The sequence below is a fragment of the Argopecten irradians genome, chromosome 8 (genome assembly GCF_041381155.1).
Source record: "Argopecten irradians isolate NY chromosome 8, Ai_NY, whole genome shotgun sequence".
Lineage (NCBI taxonomy): Eukaryota > Metazoa > Mollusca > Bivalvia > Pectinida > Pectinidae > Argopecten > Argopecten irradians.
The window spans coordinates 42,190,337-42,216,504 of NC_091141.1; the positions used below are offsets into that span (position 1 = coordinate 42,190,337).

The 26,168-nt window shown below is 40.1% G+C and overlaps 1 protein-coding gene across 1 annotated transcript in view; it reads right to left on the minus strand.

Moving 5' to 3' along the window:
• The window catches only part of LOC138330409 (uncharacterized), a 46,752-nt gene continuing 20,584 nt past the window's right edge, over positions 1-26,168 (minus strand). Inside the window, exons 7-16 of the mRNA XM_069278008.1 lie at positions 24,450-24,543; positions 23,603-23,666; positions 19,629-19,807; positions 18,415-18,680; positions 17,089-17,146; positions 16,592-16,806; positions 15,947-15,986; positions 10,247-10,297; positions 6,020-6,137; positions 1-5,073 (exon numbers count right to left, since the gene is read on the minus strand). Coding sequence (XP_069134109.1) covers positions 4,869-5,073; positions 6,020-6,137; positions 10,247-10,297; positions 15,947-15,986; positions 16,592-16,806; positions 17,089-17,146; positions 18,415-18,680; positions 19,629-19,807; positions 23,603-23,666; positions 24,450-24,543 — 1,290 coding nt within the window. The 3' untranslated portion in view covers positions 1-4,868. The remainder of the gene's footprint in view (positions 5,074-6,019; positions 6,138-10,246; positions 10,298-15,946; positions 15,987-16,591; positions 16,807-17,088; positions 17,147-18,414; positions 18,681-19,628; positions 19,808-23,602; positions 23,667-24,449; positions 24,544-26,168) is intronic.

A 26,168-nucleotide genomic window follows, 5' to 3' on the forward strand; every position in this document is an offset into this window, starting at 1 on the left:
TCCCTAGTTGTGCCATACAGATTTTGAGGCTGATCGGAAAAACAAGATGGCCGCCAGGCAGCCATCTTTGATTTTGGCAGTTGAAGTTTGTTATCGATATTTCTTGAGAACTACTGAAGGGATTTTGTTCAAACTTCACATGGAGGGTACCCTTGGTCCCTAGTTATGCCATACAGATTTTGCGGCTGATTGGAAAAACAAGATGGCCGCCAGGCAGCCATCTTTGATTTTGGCAGTTGAAGTTTGTTATCGATATTTCTTGAGAACTACTGAAGGGATTTTGTTCAAACTTCACATGGAGGTTACCCTTGGTCCCTAGTTGTGCCATACAGATTTTGAGGCTGATAGGAATGGATTTTGATAATTAAGGTTTGATATCCCCATTTCTCAAAAAGTGCTGAAGGGATCTTTCTCAAATTTAATATGTAGGTTCCCCTAGGGCCCTTGATGTGCAAATTGCATTTTTGGACCAATCGGTGAACAAGATGGCCGCCAGGCAGCCATCTTGGATTTTGTTATTCAAAGTTTGTTATCGCTATTTCTCAGAAAGTACTGAAGGGATCTGTCTCAAAATTCATATGTAGGTTCCCCTAGGGCCCTAGTTGTGCATATTGTGATTTGGGACCGATTGATCAACAAGATGGCCGCCAAGGAGTCATCTTGGATTTTGATAGTTGAAGTTTGTTACCGCTATTTCTCAAATTTTATATGTAGTATGTTTGAAAAAGTTTAAAAAGTAGAGAAAAGATCCATCTTTCCTTTGTCAGATATAGATCATTCTTTGGTGGGCGCCAAGATCCCTCTGGGATCTCTTGTTTTCAATATTTAAATGCCCTGGGCGCTTATTGGGTCGAATACGGTAAATCTGATTATAGGTTTTCCATATTGACAAGAAAATTGATGTATTATATCAGCTGTTTAGAAGCATTGTGACATACAATATAGTTATGCAACAAAATTCATGAGATCATGAAAAACATTTTTGTACCTTATGATTTTTTCGATGTATATATAACTTAACTAAACCATCAAGTAAAACTTAGGATTTTCACATAAGAATCATGACGTAATAATGCAAAATCATTATCAGATTTTGGTTTTTGTCCACAGATAAGTGGCACTGGTGTATAGGTCGCACTCACAATTTTCAGGGAAAAAGTCGCAACTTATATTTAGGAAAATATGGTATTGATGACATCATCAACTATTCAGCACAGCTGTGTAAGATTTATAATATATAATTCCAGTATAATATATCCATGTATGGGAGACAATACCTTTCTATACAAATTTTCATATGAAGATCTATGATGTTTATATGTATTAATGAAGCAGTGATCTCATACTTAGTATAAACCTACTGAGGCAGTTTAGACCTACAAAAAAAAAAAATAATAAAAAAAAAAAAAAAAAATAACAATTAAAGAAAACAAATACTCAAATAAAATTCATATCAATATAAAATTTGCCCTTACTTTGTGTCAAATTTTCGAAATACAGAAATACATTTTGTTCATACATAATCTTAAACATGTGAAGATGATATAATTACTGATTGATATTTGTTCACCGTTTTTTAATTGCATTGAAATAAAATCTTGATTAAATTGAAATACACAATAACCATGTTAACAAAAAACTCAAAATGATTTTTGTAACCCACACCCCCGTCAAAATGGTGACAAGTTTTACCTGTCACTAAACAGAATGCCTGTTGTTTTCTTTTTAAAATATTTCATTGCCATTTTTAAGGAAGCCCGCTTTCTAAATTTTAATCGTGAATTGCCCACCAAAATCAAATCTATGTTGTTTAAAAGAAAACAAAATCTTACCATTTTAATTAATTGCAAATCAAGTGAAACTTCATACAGCACACAGAAATCAACATATAAGCAATGGATTTGTTTGACAGCTCTGTGATAATGGACAACCTTTTGTAGTTTAGGATTGGTGTTTATTTTTTACAATCTATTGACAAACAAATTCCTCCTGTAAAACCATGACAAAAGAGGATAGCCACCAAGCTGGAGTCATCTTACTGTGCTTTCCATTTGCGGATTTGTACCAGTTGTACTAAATTAATATGACACCGCCAAATGGAACAAGTTTTTTTCCATGAAGGTGGCACCCATATGAAAGATACGCTTCAAACATAAAAGCCAAGTATTTTCGGTGTTAACGATAAAATGGATATAACCGAGATAAAAATGAAAAATTTTGGAAAAGGGTGAAATTTGTTTTTTGGGTGAAAATTATATGAAATTACATGTAGCAGGAACCTATTTTCTGAAAGTCAAAAAGGCCGAAATCAGCGAATCGGCTGAACATTTTCATCCTTGAATTATAAAAGTAATACCTAAATAGTTTAGGCATACATGGAAATAAGTAATCCATGTAATTTCATAAGATAGAAATACTCTCTGTCTTTTCAACAACAAAAAAACATTTCAATGAAAAATGCCAAATCTATAGTCTGCCATCTTGGATCCAATAACAGCTGAGGCAGCGCGTTCCATTACCGATACAGCAGATCCGTACCGGAACAACTGGTACGAATCAACGAATGGAATGCAAGCCTATACTCCTGCTATATCAATTTACATGCCTCTACCTGAGAATTTTCTACTAGACTATATACATGAAACTTATGGCAACAAGGCCTTGAAAATTCATTATTTCTTATGGCTTATACAAAGGAATTCTACCTAGAAAATTCACACAACCAGGTCTATTGTACAAAGGGTACTACATCAAGTGTAATGAAGGAAACATCATCAAAATCAAACACAAAAGTTATCAAAAAGGCCTTGACCTTTGTATATATAGACTAGGCCCTTGACCTTCGACTAGGACCTTGACCTTTGTATACAGATTTGATAACATCTAATCATCACATGTGCATATCCTAGCCTTGATAGGTCAACTACCTTTCCAAAACAACAAAAGGTCTGATGGGCCTGTATTGCTTGACCTGTTCCAGGCGAAGAACACAATCATCCAGACTAAATTAGAACTAAATCCTTTTATTCCTACAGGAGAAGAAGGATTTTAAAGACTTGGCTACATGTATATTTTGCCTATTTTGTGGATTTGAATGAAAAGTTGATGGAAAGGGGTGGCGCACTGTGGATAATGGATGAAGCACGATGATTATACATAAGGATTACAGTTCACCACTGGTGTTTTTACCTTAGAATAAAATCATCATGTTAAAGAGATGAAATCACAAGGAATATAGTAATGATAATAGAGACCTTCTGAAAGTCATCTGAAAATCCAGAGTAATCTGATTAATATATTGATTTACATAGTCACGTTGTCTTCTATTGAAAGACATTTGTAAACAAACAATAATTATCACAGTGGAACATGATGCTTCCCTGAATCATAAGTATCCATTTTGCCAGTTGTTTGGAGAGAATACCAAATGACCAATGGTCAGTACCCAATATGGACATGACATCAGACACTTGGATGGTTTGAGGGCTAATTAGCTGGTGTCCATCATCGTGGCCAGGGAGAGGTCAGGAAGGGGAAAGGCCAGAGGTCAGGATGGGGAGGGTTCGAGAAGGGGAGAGGTCAAAAAGGGAAAGGACCGGGAGTGAGGAAGGGGAGGGGCAGGGAAGGGAAGATGTCGAGAAGAGGAAAGGCCAGTTAGAGGATGGGTTGGGAAGAGGAGGGGTCAGGAAGGGGAGAGGTCAGGAAGGGGAGGGGCCGGGAAGGAATGGGTCAGGAAGGGGAGAGGTCAGGAAGAGGAGAGGTCAGGAAGGGGAGCTAGGGGCTGGGAAGGGAAGATCTAGAAGAGGAGAGGTGAGGAAGAGGATGGGTCAGGAAGGGGAGGGGCCGGGAAGGAGATAGGTCGAGAAAAGGGAGGGGTCTGGAAGGGGAGGTTTTGTGGTAGATTGTTGGTCTCCTAATTAACCATCACAGTCGTTTTGAGATAACAAATTAAGATTACAGTATGTGGATAAAGATCACAATGACATTACACTACAGCAAAACAAACATTTTCTATAAAGCACAACCATATTTTAATTCTGTATTTGACTGAACGAAAGAAAAAAAAGAAAAGTAACCATGGCAATAAGCTCACTTGTCCTTCGGGCAGTTGAGCTAACAAGAGACCCAGGGGGCCTGTATCATGCACATGGTTTATTAAGTAAACACATTCTTTCACATTAATACAATATAGCCAAATTTGATCAATTTTGCACCTCCCTAAGGCTTCCAAAGATTTTCAACCCACAATTTGTACAATCTACCTTAGGCCCTTGGGAGTTGGTACTACCATTTGTTCAATTTGGAATCCTAACACCAAAGGGATGATGAGTGTATTATCTAATGCTTACTTTCAGTGAAGTAATTCATAGTTGAATTCCTATCTTATAAGGATGCTAACAATGCAATATGAGTGTTATCTCAAGTTTTAGAGAAGAAGTCGTATATATATGGAAATTAACTGTTTTGGTCCCTTAGTACCAGGCAAATTTGGTTATAATCAGACCAGCGATTATGAACAGGAAGTTGATTGTTGATGGACTGATGGACGCCAGACATAGTAGTATCGCATAAGCTCATCAATGCCCTCGTCCTTAAGACCAAATGAGCGTAAAAATGCTTATAAAATAAAGATATAACTAGGTTTCTCTAATTTCACTTTGTAGACTTTTCCTTGATCAAAAATGGGGGATGACATTCATAATGAAATAGAACAATTCATTGATTCTTCATTTATAAAATATATTATCACTAGTAAATTTAAATCTCATAGCACAATCATATAACCCTGAATAAAACTATACACGTCACTGGACAAATACACATTTGACTAACGTTCACGATATCAAATTCACATAGGATTATTAGAATTAATCAGCTCGTTGTACAAATCGTAACACAAAGTAGCCAGCTATTCGAAAGGCAATGATGAATATAAATAATGGGAGGAGATATTTCCAGAACGGCCAGTCGACTCCGAAGAACTGCAGCACCTCCTGAGATGGTATAAAGGTGACATTTTGATGAAGACAGCTGGCGAATTGAGACTCTGATATATTGGTACTGGAGGCACAGCTGGAAAAAAACCACATTTCACAAGTTAGAATTGTGATTATTTTGTGGTTTTGATCTTTTATAATTATCAATGTAAAAATCTGGGTATTTCAAAACAAAGAAGAGATCCCAGAGGGATCTTGGCACCTACCAAAGATTGATCTCTATGTCTGACAATTGAAAGATCTTTTCTCTGCTTTTCAAAAATCCTGCCCTATGGGGACCAGAGGCCGAAAATGTTTTAACTCAAAAATGCACAAGTAGCAATTGATAGAATCTTTACCTCTATTTGTCCCCAATTGGGCCCTGCCCCTCCAGCCCCAGGGGGTCAGAGCCAAAATTTATACAAGTTCTGTTCCCCTTTTACAAAGGATTTTTTCTGGCCAAATTTGGTTTACATTCCAAGCAGAACTTATATAGCGATTTAAAAGAATTTACCTTCTATTTCCCCTATTGGGCCCCACCTCTCCTACCCCCCTGGGGATCAGAGCCAAAATTTTATACAAGTTTCTGTTCCCTTCCCCTTCCCCCAGGAGAGTTTTGTTGGGCCAAATTATGTATACAATTCCATTATAACTCTATGAGAAGAAGTGATTTAAAGGTTTTATTATTTCAATGATAAAAATCTGGGGCCAAATAGTCTACAATCCGATACAAAACTCTTAGGGATCTTGGATTGATCTATGTCTGACAATTGTCTCTGCTTTTCATTGATAGTAAACTTTGAACTATCAAAATTCAAAGATGGCCCCCCCCTCTCCTTGGGGAACCTACATATGAGAATTGTGACATATTCCTCCAGTACTCTCTGAGAAACAGTGGTAACGAACTTCAAGTACCAAAATCTAAATGTAAAAATAAAAAAATAAATAAAAAAAAGACTTTTGAAATAATTTAAAAGTATTTGCTGGGTTGATTTATGTATATATTCATTAAGACTAGAAGACACAGTAGATAAACCACTTACAGAACTGGAGGAGCATCTGTGAACTCCAACGACATTAGACAATGAAATGTGTAGTGGAGAAATGATATGTATTTCAGCCAGGTCAACCAAAACGGTAGATGTCTGGTGTAAAATCCACCTGAAACAACACAATGACATCGAGTAATGGACTTATCTTATTAAAATTATTATACAAATGTAACACTATTATATTGGTTTAGTAAAATGTGAAATATTTGGCTTTAGTACATCACGTGACAGAATACTGGATTCTGATTGGCTACACACACGGGTACTATTTTCAATGAAGTGCAAGCTGGCACTATTGAAGCGGTGCGAAATTGAACCTGAATATATTGGGAAGTTACCATTACATCACGTCATTATAAAGTTGGACTTCGACCAAGACGTCAAGACGCTGGACAGGCTGTTGTGTGCGGGGATAGATTGCTTTTCTACAGAAGACAGTTTACTCATGTTCTGTCCTGGTTTTGACACTGACATAGCTGTCATGGTCTGGACACTGACATGGCTGTCCTGGTCTGGACACTGACATGGCTGTCCTGGTCTGGACACTGACATAACTGTCATGGTCTGGACACTGACATAACTGTCCTGGTCTGGACACTGACATAACTGTCATGGTCTGGACACAGACATAACTGTCATGGTCTGGACACTGACATGGCTGTCCTGGTCTGGACACTGACATAGCTGTCCTGGTCTGGACACAGACATGGCTGTCCTGGTCTGGACACTTACATGGCTGTCCTGGTCTGGAAACTAAACATAACTGTCCTGGTCTGGACACTGACATATACTTAGCTGTCCTGGTTTTGACACTGACATGGCTGTCCTGGTCTGGACACCCAGACTGGTATACTGTCCTGGTCTGGACACTTACATGGCTGTCCTGGGTCTGGACACTGACATAACTGTCCTGGTCTGGACACTGACATAACTGTCATGGTCTGGACACTGACATATATAGCTGTCCTGGTTTTGACACTGACATGGCTGTCCTGGTCTGGACACTGACAAAACTGTCATGGTCTGGACACTGACATATAGCTGTCCTGGTTTTGACACTGACATAACTGTCCTGGTCTGGACACTGACAAAACTGTCATGGTCTGGACACTGACATATATAGCTGTCCTGGTTTTGACACTGACATAACTGTCATGGTCTGGACACTGACATGGCTGTCCTGGTCTGGACACTGACATAGCTGTCATGGTCTGGACACTGACATGGCTGTCCTGGTATGAACACTGACATAACTGTCCTGGTCTGGAACACTGACATAACTGTCCTGGTCTGGACACTGACATGGCTGTCCTGGTTTTGGGACACTGACATGGCTGTCCTTGGTATGAACACTGACATGGCTTGTCCTGGTCTGGACACTGACACTGTCATGGTCTGGGACATGACATAGCTGTCCTGGTATGAACACTGACATGGCTGTCCTGGTCTGGACACTGACATGGCTGGTTCCTGGTCCTGGACACTGACATACATGGATGTCCTGGTTATGAACACTGACTTGACTGTGTCCGGGTCTGGACACTGGACATGGCTGTCCTGGTATGGACACTGACATGACTGTCCTGGTCTGGACCACACATGACACCGGACATGACTGTCCTGGTCCTGGACACTGACATACGCTGTCCTGGTGTGGACACTGACATGGGACTGTCCTGGTCTGGACACTGACATGACTGTCCTGGTCTGGACACTGACATGACTGTCCTGGTCTGGACACTGACATAGCTGTCCTGGTCTGGGACACTGACATAAACTGTCCTGGTCTGGACACTTGAGACATAACTGTCCCTGGTCTGGACACTGACATGGCTGTCTGTCTGGTCTGGACACTGACATGGCTGTCCTGGTCTGGACACTGACATGACTGTCCTGGTCCCTGGACACTGACATGATCTGTCTGGTGTGGACACAGACATGGACTGTCCTGGTGTGGACACTGACATAGCTGTCATGGTCTGGACACTGACATACTGTACATGGTGGACACTGACATGACTGTCCCTGGTCTGGACACTGACATGACTGTCCTGGTCTGGACACTGACATGACTGTCCTGGTCTGGACACTGACATGACTGTACTGGTCTGGACACTGACAGTCTGGTCCTGGTCTGGACACTGACATGACTGTCCTGGGTTGGACACTGTCATCGGTCCTGGACACTGACATAACTGTCCTGGTCTGGACACTGACATGGCTGTCCTGGTATGGACACTGACATGGCTGTCCTGGTCTGGACACTGACATAACTGTCATGGTCTGGACACTGACATGGCTGTCCTGGTCTGGACACTGACATTGCTGTCCTGGTCTGGACACTGATCATTGGCTTAACTGTCCTGGTCTGGACACTGACATAACTGTCCTGGTCTGGACACTGACATGGGCTGTCCTGGTCTGGACACTGACATGGCTGTCCTGGTCTGGACACTGACATGACTGTCCTGGTCTGGACACATGACATAACTGTCCTGGTGTCTGGACACTGACATGGCTGTCCTGGTCTGTGGACACTGACATGACTGTCCTGGTCTGGACACTGACATGGCTGTCATGGTCTGGACACTGACATAACTGTCCTGGTCTGGACACTGACATAGCTGTCCTGGTCTGGACACTGACATGGCTGTCCTGGTCTGGACACTGACATGGCTGTCCTGGTCTGGACACTGACATAACTGTCATGGTCTGGACACTGACATGGCTGTCCTGGTCTGGACACTGACATGGCTGTCCTGGTCTGGGACATGACATGGCTGTCCTGGATGTGGACACCTGACATAAACTGTCCTGGGACACTGACATAAAACTGTTGTGTCCTGGTCTATGGACACTGACATGGCTGTCCTGGTCTGGTGAACGACACTGACATAACTGTCCTGAGGTCTTGGATCACTGACATACTGTCTTGGTCCTGGACACTGACATAACTGGTCTGACATGCTGTCCTGGTCTGGACACTGACATAACTGTCATGGTCTGGACACTGACATAACTGTCATAGTCTGGACACTGACATAACTGTCCTGGTCTGGACACTGACATGGCTGTCCTGGTCTGGACACTGACATGGCTGTCCTGGTCTGGACACTGACATACACATGGCTGTCCTGGTCTGGACACTGACATGGCTGTCCTGGTCTGGACACTGACATAGACTGTCCTGGTCTGGACACTGACATGACTGTCCTGGTCTGGACACTGACATGGCTTTGACTAGGTCTGGTGACATGGTCTGGGACACTGACATGCTGTCCTGGTCTGGGACACTCCGACATAGCTGTCCTGGTCTGGACACTGACATGGACTGTCCTGGTCTGGACACTGACATGGCTGTCCTGGTCTGGACACTGACATGACTGTCCTGGTCTGGACACTGACATGACTGGTCCTGGTCTGGACACTGACATGGCTGTCCTGTGTGGACACTGACATGACTGTCCTGGTGACTCGCCAACCGGGGGGGTGGACACTGACATGGCTGTCCTGGTCTGGACACTGACATGGCTGTCCTGGTCTGGACACTGACATAACTGTCCTGGTCTGGACACTGACATGGCTGTCCTGGTCTGGACACTGACATGGCTGTCCTGGTCTGGACACTGACATAACTGTCCTGGTCTGGACACTGACATGGCTGTCCTGGTCTGGACACTGACATGGCTGTCCTGGTCTGGACACTGACATAACTGTCCTGGTCTGGACACTGACATGGCTGTCCTGGTCTGGACACTGACATAGCTGTCATGGTCTGGACACTGACATGGCTGTCCTAGTCTGGACACTGACATAACTGTCCTGGTCTGGAGACACTGACTATAGCTGACATGACTGTCCTGTCTGGACATGACATGGCTGTCCTGGACACTGACCTGATGTCTTACCTAGTAACATTGTAGTCATTATACACACAGTAGCTATAGTCATAGCTCTCCTGATGTCTTACCTAGTAACATTGTAGTCATTATACACACAGTAGCTATAGTCATAGCCCTCCTGATGTCTTACCTAGTAACATTGTAGTCATTATACACACAGTAGCTATAGTCATAGCTCTCCTGATGTCTTACCTAGTAACATTGTAGTCATTATACACACAGTAGCTATAGTCATAGCTCTCCTGATGTCTTACCTAGTAACATTGTAGTCATTATACACACAGTAGCTATAGTCATAGCCCTCCTGATGTCTTACCTAGTAACATTGTAGTCATTATACACACAGTAGCTATAGTCATAGCCTCTCCTGATGTCTTACCTAGTAACATTGTAGTCATTATACACACAGTAGCTATAGTCATAGCTCTCCTGATGTCTTACCTAGTAACATTGTAGTCATTATACACACAGTGGCTATAGTCATAGCTCTCCTGATGTCTTACCTATAACATTGTAGTCATTATACACACAGTAGCTATAGTCATAGCTCTCCTGATGTCTTACCTAGTAACATTGTAGTCATTATACACACAGTAGCTATAGTCATAGCTCTCCTGATGTCTTACCTAGTAACATTGTAGTCATTATACACACAGTAGCTATAGTCATAGCTCTCCTGATGTCTTACCTAGTAACATTGTAGTCATTATACACACAGTAGCTATAGTCATAGCCCTCCTGATGTCTTACCTAGTAACATTGTAGTCATTATACACACAGTAGCTATAGTCATAGCTCTCCTGATGTCTTACCTAGTAACATTGTAGTCATTATACACACAGTAGCTATAGTCATAGCTCTCCTGATGTCTTACCTAGTAACATTGTAGTCATTATACACACAGTAGCTATAGTCATAGCTCTCTGATGTCTTCCTAGTACATTGTGTCATATACACACTCCTAGATAGCCTCTTACTTACCTAGTAACATTGTAGTCATTATACACACAGTAGCTATAGTCATAGCCCTCCTGATGTCTTACCTAGTAACATTGTAGTCATTATACACACAGTAGCTATAGTCATAGCTCTCCTGATGTCTTACCTAGTAACATTGTAGTCATTATACACACAGTAGCTATAGTCATAGCTCTCCTGATGTCTTACCTAGTAACATTGTAGTCATTATACACACAGTGGCTATAGTCATAGCCCTCCTGATGTCTTACCTAGTAACATTGTAGTCATTATACACACAGTAGCTATAGTCATAGCTCTCCTGATGTCTTACCTAGTAACATTGTAGTCATTATACACACAGTAGCTATAGTCATAGCCCTCCTGATGTCTTACCTAGTAACATTGTAGTCATTATACACACAGTAGCTATAGTCATAGCCCTCCTGATGTCTTACCTAGTAACATTGTAGTCATTATACACACAGTAGCTATAGTCATAGCTCTCCTGATGTCTTACCTAGTAACATTGTAGTCATTATACACACAGTAGCTATAGTCATAGCTCTCCTGATGTCTTACCTAGTAACATTGTAGTCATTATACACACAGTAGCTATAGTCATAGCACTCTCCTGATGTCTTACCTAGTAACATTGTAGTCATTATACACACAGTAGCTATAGTCATAGCCCTCCTGATGTCTTACCTAGTAACATTGTAGTCATTATACACACAGTGGCTATAGTCATAGCCCTCCTGATGTCTTACCTAGTAACATTGTAGTCATTATACACACAGTAGCTATAGTCATAGCCCTCCTGATGTCTTACCTAGTAACATTGTAGTCATTATACACACAGTAGCTATAGTCATAGCCCTCCTGATGTCTTACCTAGTAACATTGTAGTCATTATACACACAGTAGCTATAGTCATAGCTCTCCTGATGTCTTACCTAGTAACATTGTAGTCATTATACACACAGTAGCTATAGTCATAGCTCTCCTGATGTCTTACCTAGTAACATTGTAGTCATTATACACACAGTAGCTATAGTCATAGCTCTCCTGATGTCTTACCTAGTAACATTGTAGTCATTATACACACAGTGGCTATAGTCATAGCTCTCCTGATGTCTTACCTAGTAACATTGTAGTCATTATACACACAGTAGCTATAGTCATAGCTCTCCTGATGTCTTACCTAGTAACATTGTAGTCATTATACACACAGTAGCTATAGTCATAGCCCTCCTGATGTCTTACCTAGTAACATTGTAGTCATTATACACACAGTAGCTATAGTCATAGCTCTCCTGATGTCTTACCTAGTAACATTGTAGTCATTATACACACAGTAGCTATAGTCATAGCTCTCCTGATGTCTTACCTAGTAACATTGTAGTCATTATACACACAGTAGCTATAGTCATAGCCCTCCTGATGTCTTACCTAGTAACATTGTAGTCATTATACACACAGTAGCTATAGTCATAGCCCTCCTGATGTCTTACCTAGTAACATTGTAGTCATTATACACACAGTAGCTATAGTCATAGCCCTCCTGATGTCTTACCTAGTAACATTGTAGTCATTATACACACAGTAGCTATAGTCATAGCTCTCCTGATGTCTTACCTAGTAACATTGTAGTCATTATACACACAGTAGCTATAGTCATAGCATAGCCCTCCTGATGTCTTACCTAGTAACATTGTAGTCATTATACACACAGTAGCTATAGTCATAGCCCTCCTGATGTCTTACCTAGTAACATTGTAGTCATTATACACACAGTAGCTATAGTCATAGCTCTCCTGATGTCTTACCTAGTAACATTGTAGTCATTATACACACAGTAGCTATAGTCATAGCTCTCCTGATGTCTTACCTAGTAACATTGTAGTCATTATACACACAGTAGCTATAGTCATAGCCCTCCTGATGTCTTACCTAGTAACATTGTAGTCATTATACACACAGTAGCTATAGTCATAGCTCTCCTGATGTCTTACCTAGTAACATTGTAGTCATTATACACACAGTAGCTATAGTCATAGCCCTCCTGATGTCTTACCTAGTAACATTGTAGTCATTATACACACAGTAGCTATAGTCATAGCCCTCCTGATGTCTTACCTAGTAACATTGTAGTCATTATACACACAGTAGCTATAGTCATAGCCCTCCTGATGTCTTACCTAGTAACATTGTAGTCATTATACACACAGTAGCTATAGTCATAGCTCTCCTGATGTCTTACCTAGTAACATTGTAGTCATTATACACACAGTAGCTATAGTCATAGCCTCCTGATGTCTTACCTAGTAACATTGTAGTCATTATACACACAGTAGCTATAGTCATAGCCCTCCTGATGTCTTACCTAGTAACATTGTAGTCATTATACACACAGTAGCTATAGTCATAGCTCTCCTGATGTCTTACCTAGTAACATTGTAGTCATTATACACACAGTAGCTATAGTCATAGCTCTCCTGATGTCTTACCTAGTAACATTGTAGTCATTATACACACAGTAGCTATAGTCATAGCTCTCCTGATGTCTTACCTAGTAACATTGTAGTCATTATACACACAGTAGCTATAGTCATAGCTCTCCTGATGTCTTACCTAGTAACATTGTAGTCATTATACACACAGTAGCTATAGTCATAGCCCTCCTGATGTCTTACCTAGTAACATTGTAGTCATTATACACACAGTAGCTATAGTCATAGCTCTCCTGATGTCTTACCTAGTAACATTGTAGTCATTATACACACAGTAGCTATAGTCATAGCCCTCCTGATGTCTTACCTAGTAACATTGTAGTCATTATACACACAGTAGCTATAGTCATAGCTCTCCTGATGTCTTACCTAGTAACATTGTAGTCATTATACACACAGTAGCTATAGTCATAGCCCTCCTGATGTCTTACCTAGTAACATTGTAGTCATTATACACACAGTAGCTATAGTCATAGCTCTCCTGATGTCTTACCTAGTAACATTGTAGTCATTATACACACAGTAGCTATAGTCATAGCTCTCCTGATGTCTTACCTAGTAACATTGTAGTCATTATACACACAGTAGCTATAGTCATAGTCATAGCTCTCCTGATGTCTTACCTAGTAACATTGTAGTCATTATACACACAGTGGCTATAGTCATAGCTCTCCTGATGTCTTACCTAGTAACATTGTAGTCATTATACACACAGTAGCTATAGTCATAGCCCTCCTGATGTCTTACCTAGTAACATTGTAGTCATTATACACACAGTAGCTATAGTCATAGCTCTCCTGATGTCTTACCTAGTAACATTGTAGTCATTATACACACAGTAGCTATAGTCATAGCTCTCCTGATGTCTTACCTAGTAACATTGTAGTCATTATACACACAGTAGCTATAGTCATAGCTCTCCTGATGTCTTACCTAGTAACATTGTAGTCATTATACACACAGTAGCTATAGTCATAGCCCTCCTGATGTCTTACCTAGTAACATTGTAGTCATTATACACACAGTAGCTATAGTCATAGCTCTCCTGATGTCTTACCTAGTAACATTGTAGTCATTATACACACAGTAGCTATAGTCATAGCCCTCCTGATGTCTTACCTAGTAACATTGTAGTCATTATACACACAGTGGCTATAGTCATAGCCCTCCTGATGTCTTACCTAGTAACATTGTAGTCATTATACACACAGTAGCTATAGTCATAGCTCTCCTGATGTCTTACCTAGTAACATTGTAGTCATTATACACACAGTAGCTATAGTCATAGCTCTCCTGATGTCTTACCTAGTAACATTGTAGTCATTATACACACAGTAGCTATAGTCATAGCCCTCCTGATGTCTTACCTAGTAACATTGTAGTCATTATACACACAGTAGCTATAGTCATAGCCCTCCTGATGTCTTACCTAGTAACATTGTAGTCATTATACACACAGTAGCTATAGTCATAGCTCTCTCCTGATGTCTTACCTAGTAACATTGTAGTCATTATACACACAGTAGCTATAGTCATAGCCCTCCTGATGTCTTACCTAGTAACATTGTAGTCATTATACACACAGTAGCTATAGTCATAGCCCTCCTGATGTCTTACCTAGTAACATTGTAGTCATTATACACACAGTAGCTATAGTCATAGCCCTCCTGATGTCTTACCTAGTAACATTGTAGTCATTATACACACAGTAGCTATAGTCATAGCCCTCCTGATGTCTTACCTAGTAACATTGTAGTCATTATACACACAGTAGCTATAGTCATAGCTCTCCTGATGTCTTACCTAGTAACATTGTAGTCATTATACACACAGTAGCTATAGTCATAGCCCTCCTGATGTCTTACCTAGTAACATTGTAGTCATTATACACACAGTAGCTATAGTCATAGCTCTCCTGATGTCTTACCTAGTAACATTGTAGTCATTATACACACAGTAGCTATAGTCATAGCCCTCCTGATGTCTTACCTAGTAACATTGTAGTCATTATACACACAGTAGCTATAGTCATAGCCCTCCTGATGTCTTACCTAGTAACATTGTAGTCATTATACACACAGTAGCTATAGTCATAGCCCTCCTGATGTCTTACCTAGTAACATTGTAGTCATTATACACACAGTAGCTATAGTCATAGCTCTCCTGATGTCTTACCTAGTAACATTGTAGTCATTATACACACAGTAGCTATAGTCATAGCTCTCCTGATGTCTTACCTAGTAACATTGTAGTCATTATACACACAGTGGCTATAGTCATAGCCCTCCTGATGTCTTACCTAGTAACATTGTAGTCATTATACACACAGTAGCTTAGTCATAGCCCTCCATGTCTTACCTAGTAACATTGTAGTCATTATACACACAGTAGCTATAGTCATAGCCCTCCTGATGTCTTACCTAGTAACATTGTAGTCATTATACACACAGTAGCTATAGTCATAGCCCTCCTGATGTCTTACCTAGTAACATTGTAGTCATTATACACACAGTAGCTATAGTCATAGCCCTCCTGATGTCCATAACGTATTAAAATTATAGCTATACCAAGGAACAGTCCTATACTCTGTCAACAGAAAACAATTTGTGAATGTTAATGCTATAGCAACTTAGATACCAGGTAAACACTAAATTCACAGGTCATATTTTGTGATACCTGGTAACCATATTAAAGTGAACAGTTGGGCAAGAATGGCTTAAGTCGGTAAAAATGGTGGATGTATCCAGTATAATTTCTTATGAAATGGAAAAATAAAATCTCTCGTCAAAATCTGTCTGCGTACGAAGAAATTAATTTAAAGTATGGGAATTCTAAAACGTCCTCCCGGCTCACTATGTCCGTGGTGACATTTCCACACAGCCTCGCTTTCGATGCTTTCAACTTTTCTTTACTTTAATGGTCAGAACTGGGAAACTAAGCAGAACTTGACCGTCGTATTAATATGTGAGAACTTTTGGAAGGCCAATGAACGCATTTAGACTGGTTTTCTTTGCCCAACTATTCACTTTAAGTGAAAAAAAAAATTTCAATTCCAAAGTAAATCCAGCATTTCATATCTAGCTGTCCATGTGCAATGAATTAGTGAAAATATCACTTTCACAAAAAACAGTCTTATAGATATATTGTTCTTATTTAAATATTATATTATTGAACTTTAGAAGAACACAAACCTGTCCAGTTATAGAATGGATGAAGAGTGTCCCTATAGTAGCTAAATAAGCAGAGACTCCGTTAAGGCCCACTGACCAGTAGACGATTGTCCCAAACACAAGTGGCTGAGCTAGGATGAGCGGAAGTTCACTTGTCATCTTAGCTAAATAGTAAGCCGAGACTCGATACCAACCAGATGCTCGCTCCTTATTAATGACCATTCGCTCAGATGGGACTGAAAATAGACAAGTAAAAGTAAATAATTTAAAGTACAGTAAAACCCCTATAACTCGAACAGCAAGGGACCAGATCAATAGTTCAAGGAATACAGGGTATTCGACTCATACGAGGTTGGTTACCATCGTCATCAACAGAATGTCTGGTCTCAAACTATGACAAGTAATGCCTGTCAATAACATTTTAGATCAGACTGACAAAAAATTAGGTCATGAAGTCAAAGAATTATTAAAATTCTAAAAAGATATTGAAATTAAACTAAATGTTATGATATACTTACAGGAGGTAACAGTATCAAACAGGGGAGTAAAGCCATAATTCATAGACATGAAAAATATCTGAAAAAATAATAACATTATTGCAAAATCACTACAGGGGGTGGAGGCGCAACGTCCTGGGTTATGGAAAATGTATAAATTCTTGATGGAGCTGGCCGTGGAAAAGAATACAGAGGCCTCATTTATAATCCAGGTAAATATATTAAAGAGCGAGTCCAACGATCAGCACAATCAGATAGTTGTTGACATGTTTCGACTCTAAGGGAGCTGAGTTCTGAGAACGGCTCCCTTGAGTCAAAACATGTCAACAACTATCTGATTAAAACATCAGCTTACTGGAAGGAGCTACCATGTTGGACTCGCTCTTTTATACCATTATTTTAAAATATTACTTTATTTTTACTATAAATATCAATACATGTACATTAGCACATAAAGTTTCTACAAATAGAGTATAATCGTAACATGATCAAACAATATATACTGAATATTATTTTAAACAAGAAAAATTTGCTGATGTTGCTGTAAAAGTATTGAGAAACATACATCAGTATGTGAGTGTGTATGTATTAAAGGGTTAACAAGGAACCAATGGGCAAACTAAATTCACAAGAGAATCAATAACAAGTTTTACTTATGACCGAGATAAATTCAAACAAACTCGGTGACATTTAATTGTAGCTTGCTACAGAACCAATAGCAGCTCTCTATCCCTTAGTTCCTTGACAAGATGTCTTTTTAAGATTTTGCCATTTTAGACCGATGTGAGCTTGAATGGTCATCATTGGCAAATTTATGTATTTTGGAATAATAAAATAAAACTTTTGAATTGTATTGACAAGAAGTCATTTTAGCCTACCTGTGACCTTGAATGAAGGTCAATGTCACTCAATCAAACAAATTTGCACTGGTATCACTAGACCTTCATTCAAGCATGTCACAGGCCCAATATCAGCTAGGTCGACCCTAGGCCCCTTGGTTATTGACAAAAAGTCTTTTACAGATTTTAGTCTATTTGACCCCTGTGACCTTGAATGAAGGTCAATGTCATTCATTTGAATAAATTTGATTGACGTCCATCCTAGTATGCTATAGGCCCAATTTCAGGATTTTTGGTTTCCTACTTTTGCAGAAGAAGTTGTTTAGCTAGAGGAAAAGTTGATGTCGGATAGACGGCCAGATGACAGATGAAGAACAGATGCCATGCCACAGTATAAGCTCACTTGCCCTTCTGTTAGGAGAACTACAAAAGGAAGAGTTGGTGTCTATATGGGCAGGGCATTGATTGGGCTAAACACCGTATTTACAAGTACGTTAGATTAACCTACCACACCCATTCTGTCCTGTAATGTCGCCTCCGTCCTCGGCAGCTGGAACCATATCAGACAAACAAGGACCGTCATAGTAACAGACTCAATGACCTTGAACTTGTTGAAGATTTGTGTTTTAGACTGTTGGAAAGTACGAATGGTTAGATTTGTGTATTGTGTGAGGAATCCAGTCGGCCATTTTTGTTTGTCCTCCATACTTGTTTCTATGACATTGTTGTCTATATCGTCTAGTTCCATCAGGCTCACATGAATGCTCCCTGGATCTGAGAGAACATTGAATTACACTTCAGCTCAAATCAATTAACGAATGCTTATGTACCACAACTGGGCGAAAATTTTGACATATTTGACAAGATTTGAAGAATGAAGCTGTGGAAATCACTCAAATGCACAAACAATCATGTAGGATGCTTTATTAACATGTTTTCAAGTTATAACAAAGATTTAATGCACTACAAAATTTCTTATTTTTATACATTATGTATGATTACATGAAAACACACCTGCAGAAATCACTTTGAGAAAAAGATTTTTAAAATTTTAGTCCATTTTATCCGTTTTGGCCCCTCCCACAGCTCCCTGGGGAGGGAAGGGGTGGGGGCCGTATAATTCACAATTTTGATTTGGCTTATGCTTAGAAGGTTTGTATGCTAATGGCATTTTGGACACAGTAGCTAGTAGTTTGGAAAATTGACAGAATTTGACAATGTTTTCTAGGATTTCTCCAACTGTATGTAAGTGTTGGCAATGAATACCGTATTTTTGCGCGTATAGTGCACACTTTTTACATAAATTATCAAGTGGTATGTTAAATGAAAGATGAACATTTCTGAAATACGGTGGTGTATAGTTTGTAACATGTTATTTGGTATAAATATGTATTTAGCATATGATCTAATTGCCAGTTTTGATATCAGAGAATATTACCGAAACATCTAACAAACTGCATACGCCTGTGATAAGAATAGATCACTTGAAACTTCACCTCAGGTGACTATATAATTAAAACTGTAGAGAAGCAATGGCCCAATGGGCCCGAATCACTCACCTGCTATCTGGTAACAATGGCCCAATGGGCCCGAATCACTCACCTGCTATCTGGTAACCATGGTGCATACTTAAGATATAACAGGGTCAATAAAAATGTCGAGGTATGAACCAGATAGTGTGGTCATTGAAATGGCCGTTTGTGCGGGCGAGGTAATAATTACCTTCTTCATCATTTGCAGCCTGTTTTGGTTTGGACCTAAACCTTTTGATGATGCTGAGTTTGTCATACAAGTTTTTGCTTTCTTTGGAATTGGAATCGGAGTCTGACTTAGGCACAATATGGTTCATCTTTACACCATTCTGTTCTCTTTTTAATATAGTCGGCCAATCACTCTTCTGCCTGAAAAATAAAAAAATCATACCTGTTTTATTTTGTCACAGCCAGATAGCAGAATTTAGCTTGATTGAATTTCAGTTTGTCTTTTTAACTGAGAATATTATTTTACACACAGATTCTCTTGCTGAGTGGTATAAATTCTTTAATGAATGTTGTTAAACTGTAGTAGAAAAGATTAGGGTTGAAACTCAGGAGCACCAAAAACTATGTGGACGTTCTGCCAGGTCGCTCTTCATTATAGACATGTTACATACTTCACTCCAGTTTTATGTAGACTCAACATCCAACCCACCTAGCTCAGGTCACAGGTCACTCCAGTTTTATGTAGACTCAACATCCAACCCACCTAGCTCAGGTCACAGGTCACTCCAGTTTTATGTAGACTCAACATCCAACCCACCTAGCTCAGGTCACAGGTCACTCCAGTTTTATGTAGACTCAACATCCAACCCACCTAGCTCAGGTCACAGGTCACTCCAGTTTTATGTAGACTCAACATCCAACCCACCTAGCTCAGGTCACAGGTCACTCCAGTTTTATGTAGACTCAACATCCAACCCACCTAGCTCAGGTCACAGGTCACTCCAGTTTTATGTAGACTCAACATCCCACCCACCTAGCTCAGGTCACAGGTCACTCCAGTTTTATGTAGACTCAACATCCCACCCACCTAGCTCAGGTCACAGGTCACTCCAGTTTTATGTAGACTCAACATCCAACCCACCTAGCTCAGGTCACAGGTCACTCCAGTTTTATGTAGACTCAACATCCAACCCACCTAGCTCAGGTCACAGGTCACTCAAGTTTTATGTAGACTCAACATCCAACCCACCTACCTCAGGTCACAGGTCACTCCATTTTTATGTAGACTCAACATCCAACCCACCTAGCTCAGGTCACAGGTCACTCCAGTTTTATGTAGACTCAACACCCAACCCACCTACCTCAGGTCACAGGTCACTCCAGTTTTATGTAGACTCAACATCCAACCCACCTACCTCAGGTCACAAGTCACTCCAGTTTTATGTAGACTCAACATCCCACCCACTTAGCTCAGGTCACAGGTCACTCCAGTTTTATGTAGACTCAACATCCAACCCACCTAGCTCAGGTCACAGGTCACTCCAGTTTTATGTAGACTCAACACCCAACCCACCTAGCTCAGGTCACAAGTCACTCCAGTTTTATGTAGACTCAACATCCAACCCACCTAGCTCAGGTCACAGGTCACTCCAGTTTTATGTAGACTCAACATCCAACCCACCTAGCTCAGGTCACAAGTCACTCCAGTTTTATGTAGCCTCAACATCCAACCCACCTAGCTCAGGTCACAGGTCACTCCAGTTTTATGTAGACTCAACATCCAACCCACCTAGCTCAGGTCACAAGTCACTCCAGTTTTATGTAGACTCAACACCCAACCCACCTAGCTCAGGTCACAAGTCACTCCAGTTTTATGTAGACTCAACATCCAACCCACCTAGCTCAGGTCACAGGTCACTCCAGTTTTATGTAGACTCAACATCCAACCCACCTAGCTCAGGTCACAGGTCACTCCAGTTTTATGTAGACTCAACATCCAACCCACTTAGCTCAGGTCACAGGTCACTCCAGTTTTATGTAGACTCAACATCCCACCCACCTAGCTCAGGTCACAGGTCACTCCAGTTTTATGTACAGTAGACTCAACATCCAACCCACCTAGCTCAGGTCACAGGTCACTCAAGTTTTATGTAGACTCAACATCCAACCCACCTAGCTCAGGTCACAGGTCACTCCAGTTTTATGTAGACTCAACACCCAACCCACCTAGCTCAGGTCACAAGTCACTCCAGTTTTATGTAGACTCAACATCCAACCCACCTAGCTCAGGTCACAGGTCACTCCAGTTTTATGTAGACTCAACATCCAACCCACCTAGCTCAGGTCACAGGTCACTCCAGTTTTATGTAGACTCAACATCCAACCCACTTAGCTCAGGTCACAGGTCACTCCAGTTTTATGTAGACTCAACATCCCACCCACCTAGCTCAGGTCACAGGTCACTCCAGTTTTATGTACAGTAGACTCAACATCCAACCCACCTAGCTCAGGTCACAGGTCACTCAAGTTTTATGTAGACTCAACATCCAACCCACCTAGCTCAGGTCACAGGTCACTCCAGTTTTATGTAGACTCAACATCCAACCCACCTAGCTCAGGTCACAGGTCACTCCAGTTTTATGTAGACTCAACATCCAACCCACCTAGCTCAGGTCACAGGTCACTCCAGTTTTATGTAGACTCAACATCCAACCCACCTAGCTCAGGTCACAGGTCACTCCAGTTTTATGTAGAACTCAACATCCAACCCACCTAGCTCAGGTCACAGGTCACTCCAGTTTTATGTAGACTCAACATCCAACCCACCTAGCTCAGGTCACAGGTCACTCCAGTTTTATGTAGACTCAACATCCAACCCACCTAGCTCAGGTCACAGGTCACTCCAGTTTTATGTAGACTCAACATCCAACCCACCTAGCTCAGGTCACAAGTCACTCCAGTTTTATGTAGACTCAACATCCAACCCACCTAGCTCAGGTCACAGGTCACTCCAGTTTTATGTAGACTCAACATCCAACCCACCTAGCTCAGGTCACAGGTCACTCCAGTTTTATGTAGACTCAACATCCAACCCACCTAGCTCAGGTCACAGGTCACTCAAGTTTTATGTAGACTCAACATCCAACCCACCTAGCTCAGGTCACAGGTCACTCCAGTTTTATGTAGACTCAACATCCAACCCACCTAGCTCAGGTCACAGGTCACTCCATTTTTATGTAGACTCAACATCCAACCCACCTAGCTCAGGTCACAAGTCACTCCAGTTTTATGTAGACTCAACACCCAACCCACCTACCTCAGGTCACAAGTCACTCCAGTTTTATGTAGACTCAACATCCAACCCACCTAGCTCAGGTCACAGGTCACTCCAGTTTTATGTAGACTCAACATCCAACCCACCTACCTCAGGTCACAAGTCACTCCAGTTTTATGTAGACTCAACATCCAACCCACCTAGCTCAGGTCACAAGTCACTCCAGTTTTATGTAGACTCAACATCCAACCCACCTAGCTCAGGTCACAAGTCACTCCAGTTTTATGTAGACTCAACATCCAACCCACCTAGCTCAGGTCACAAGTCACTCCAGTTTTATGTAGACTCAACACCCAACCCACCTAGCTCAGGTCACACACAAATAAATATTACTTAGTTAAAGTTGTATGGTCTGTGGCTGGTTGTATTTTTGGCATAGAAAAAGTATTCAAAGTGTTCTAGATATTTTTCTCCGCCTCTCTAGGTTATAATCTTTCGATATTTACCAACTTTTGTAAAGTTCGTATTCGCAAAGTTATTAAACAATTAAATTAAAATATTGATTTTTAACGTGTACACATTTAAAATAGCTCGGAAGTATCCGAACTGGTCCGATATATTCCGATCTGTACGGGTATTGCCGATATTGACCACGTGACACTGCTCGGGAGGTTCCGATCTATACAGGTATCGCCGATGTCGGTCATGTGATGGAACTCGGTTCTCCGATATTACCCGAAAGTTTGAAACATGGCGTAGACTGTGGCGGTTCTTTCAAAACGTGTGATATTTCATGCGACATTTACCACTATGTCTATAGTATATTGGTGCTTTTAAGGATCTGAACCATAATATGTAACCATCCATATTCAAACATTGTATGTTTTACGACAGTTTGTGATGGTGAAAATTACAAGAAATACAACTTTAAATCCACTAACCTTTGATCATAAGCTGCTACAACAATCCTTTTCCTAGTCTTCTCATCTTCCTTTAGTTTTTCCACTGAAATTTACACAAAATTATTTTGATTATATACAGATAGAGGTTTCCCAACAAGTGACTTAATTTGTTTATCATGTTTGTAAAACTCGAGTTATTTAATTTAAAATTTCGAATTTTGAGATGACAAGAGCTTTTGCAACTTACAGGAGTTTTGACAATTTGATAAATAACAGTCAGGTGTTGGGGAAATTGTTTATCCCATAACTTTATATTTATACTGTGATGATCATTTGTTTCTCATCTACATTCAAGGAAACTTACCACTATACAATGTGTCATAAAACCATAAAATATTGTACCGAAATAGAGAGCCAATATTCTATTGTTTAATACCTTGAATAAGCCACTATCTGTTAAATAAAATGCTATTTAAAAGAAAATGAGCTATGAAAACTAGTCTGAAGTTAAAAGCCAACCGGAATCAAGAAACATTGGAACTGACCAGGAGGTGCCGCAGACCTGTGTTTACACATGATAACCAACTGCTATGGAATTTATCATATTTATATGATCCTTCAATTACAGTGAAATATGCATAATTACGGGATAAAATGCATTTCCTCATAGTTCCATTTATACTGACATGAGAATTTCTATAAGTCTATGAACAGCCTCTCAGAGCACACTCCACACAAACCAGGTTTGGCATGGACGAATGATCAGTTATATTTATACACATGATCTCTGAATTAAATATATACTAAGGGATTTTGAGATCATTAGGTCAGCTGGCCTCCCTCTATATCTACGCCTGTATGTATACATATATATAAGTATGCTTACAGACAAAATCCGCTGGGTTGTAATGCTGGGACATTTCCATGCCAACCGAACTGAAGAATTCCACCACCTTATCTATATCTCCGAAGTATGCGGACTGAAAATATAATGAAAATAAATCATGATCATTGATTAGAATAGTAATTAATTCTTTCTATATCTAATGTTAATTTCCTTTTATTCACATCAGAAACTGAATTCATCACATATGGCAGCTAAAATACAGAATCTTGAATTCCATTGATTAATCAAAGCTGGACGAGTTCATTAAGAATTCATAAGGGTGAACAGGTTAACACAAACTAAAAGCATTTTTACAAATTTATACACTACCCGGCATACGGAATAACATGGAATGTTCCAAATTTATACACTACCCGGCATATGGAATAACAGAGAATGTTCCAAATTTATACACTACCCGGCATAAGGAATAACATGGAATGTTCCAAATTTATACACTACCCGGCATACGGAATAACAGAGAATGTTCCAAATTTATACACTACCCGGCATAAGGAATAACATGGAATGTTCCAAATTTATACACTACCCGGCATATGGAATAACAGAGAATGTTCCAAATTTATACACTACCCGGCATACACGGAAAAGATGGAATGTTCCAAATTTATACACTACCCGGCATACGGAATAACAGAGAATGTTCCAAATTTATACACTACCCGGCATAAGGAATAACATGGAATGTTCCAAATTTATACACTACCCGGCATATGGAATAACAAAGAATGTTCCAAATTTATACACTACCCGGCATACGGAATAACATGGAATGTTCCAAATTTATACACTACCCGGCATATGGAATAACAGAGAATGTTCCAAATTTATACACTACCCGGCATAAGGAATAACAGAGAATGTTCCAAATTTATACACTACCCGGCATATGGAATAACAGAGAATGTTCCAAATTTATACACTACCCGGCATAAGGAATAACAAAGAATGTTCCAAATTTATACACTACCCGGCATACGGAATAACATGGAATGTTCCAAATTTATAAACTACCCGGGCATACAAAGGGGAATAACATGGAATGTTCCAAATTTTATACACTACCCACCGGCATACGGAATAACAGAGAATGTTCCAAATTTATACACTACCCGGCATAAGGAATAACATGGAATGTTCCAAATTTATACACTACCCGGCATACGGAATAACAGAGAATGTTCCAAATTTATACACTACCCGGCATACGGAATAACAGAGAATGTTCCAAATTTATACACTACCCGGCATATGGAATAACATGGAATGTTCCAAATTTATACACTACCCGGCATACGGAATAACATGGAATGTTCCAAATTTATACACTACCCGGCATACGGAATAACAGAGAATGTTCCAAATTTATACACTACCCGGCATAAGGAATAACATGGAATGTTCCAAATTTATACACTACCCGGCATACGGAATAACAGAGAATGTTCCAAATTTATACACTACCCGGCATATGGAATAACAGAGAATGTTCCAAATTTATACACTACCCGGCATAAGGAATAACATGGAATGTTCCAAATTTATACACTACCCGGCATAAGGAATAACATAGAATGTTCCAAATTTATACACTACCCGGCATAAGGAATAACATGAGAATGTTCCAAATTTATACACTACCCGGCATAAGGAATAACATGGAATGTTCCAAATTTATACACTACCCGGCATATGGAA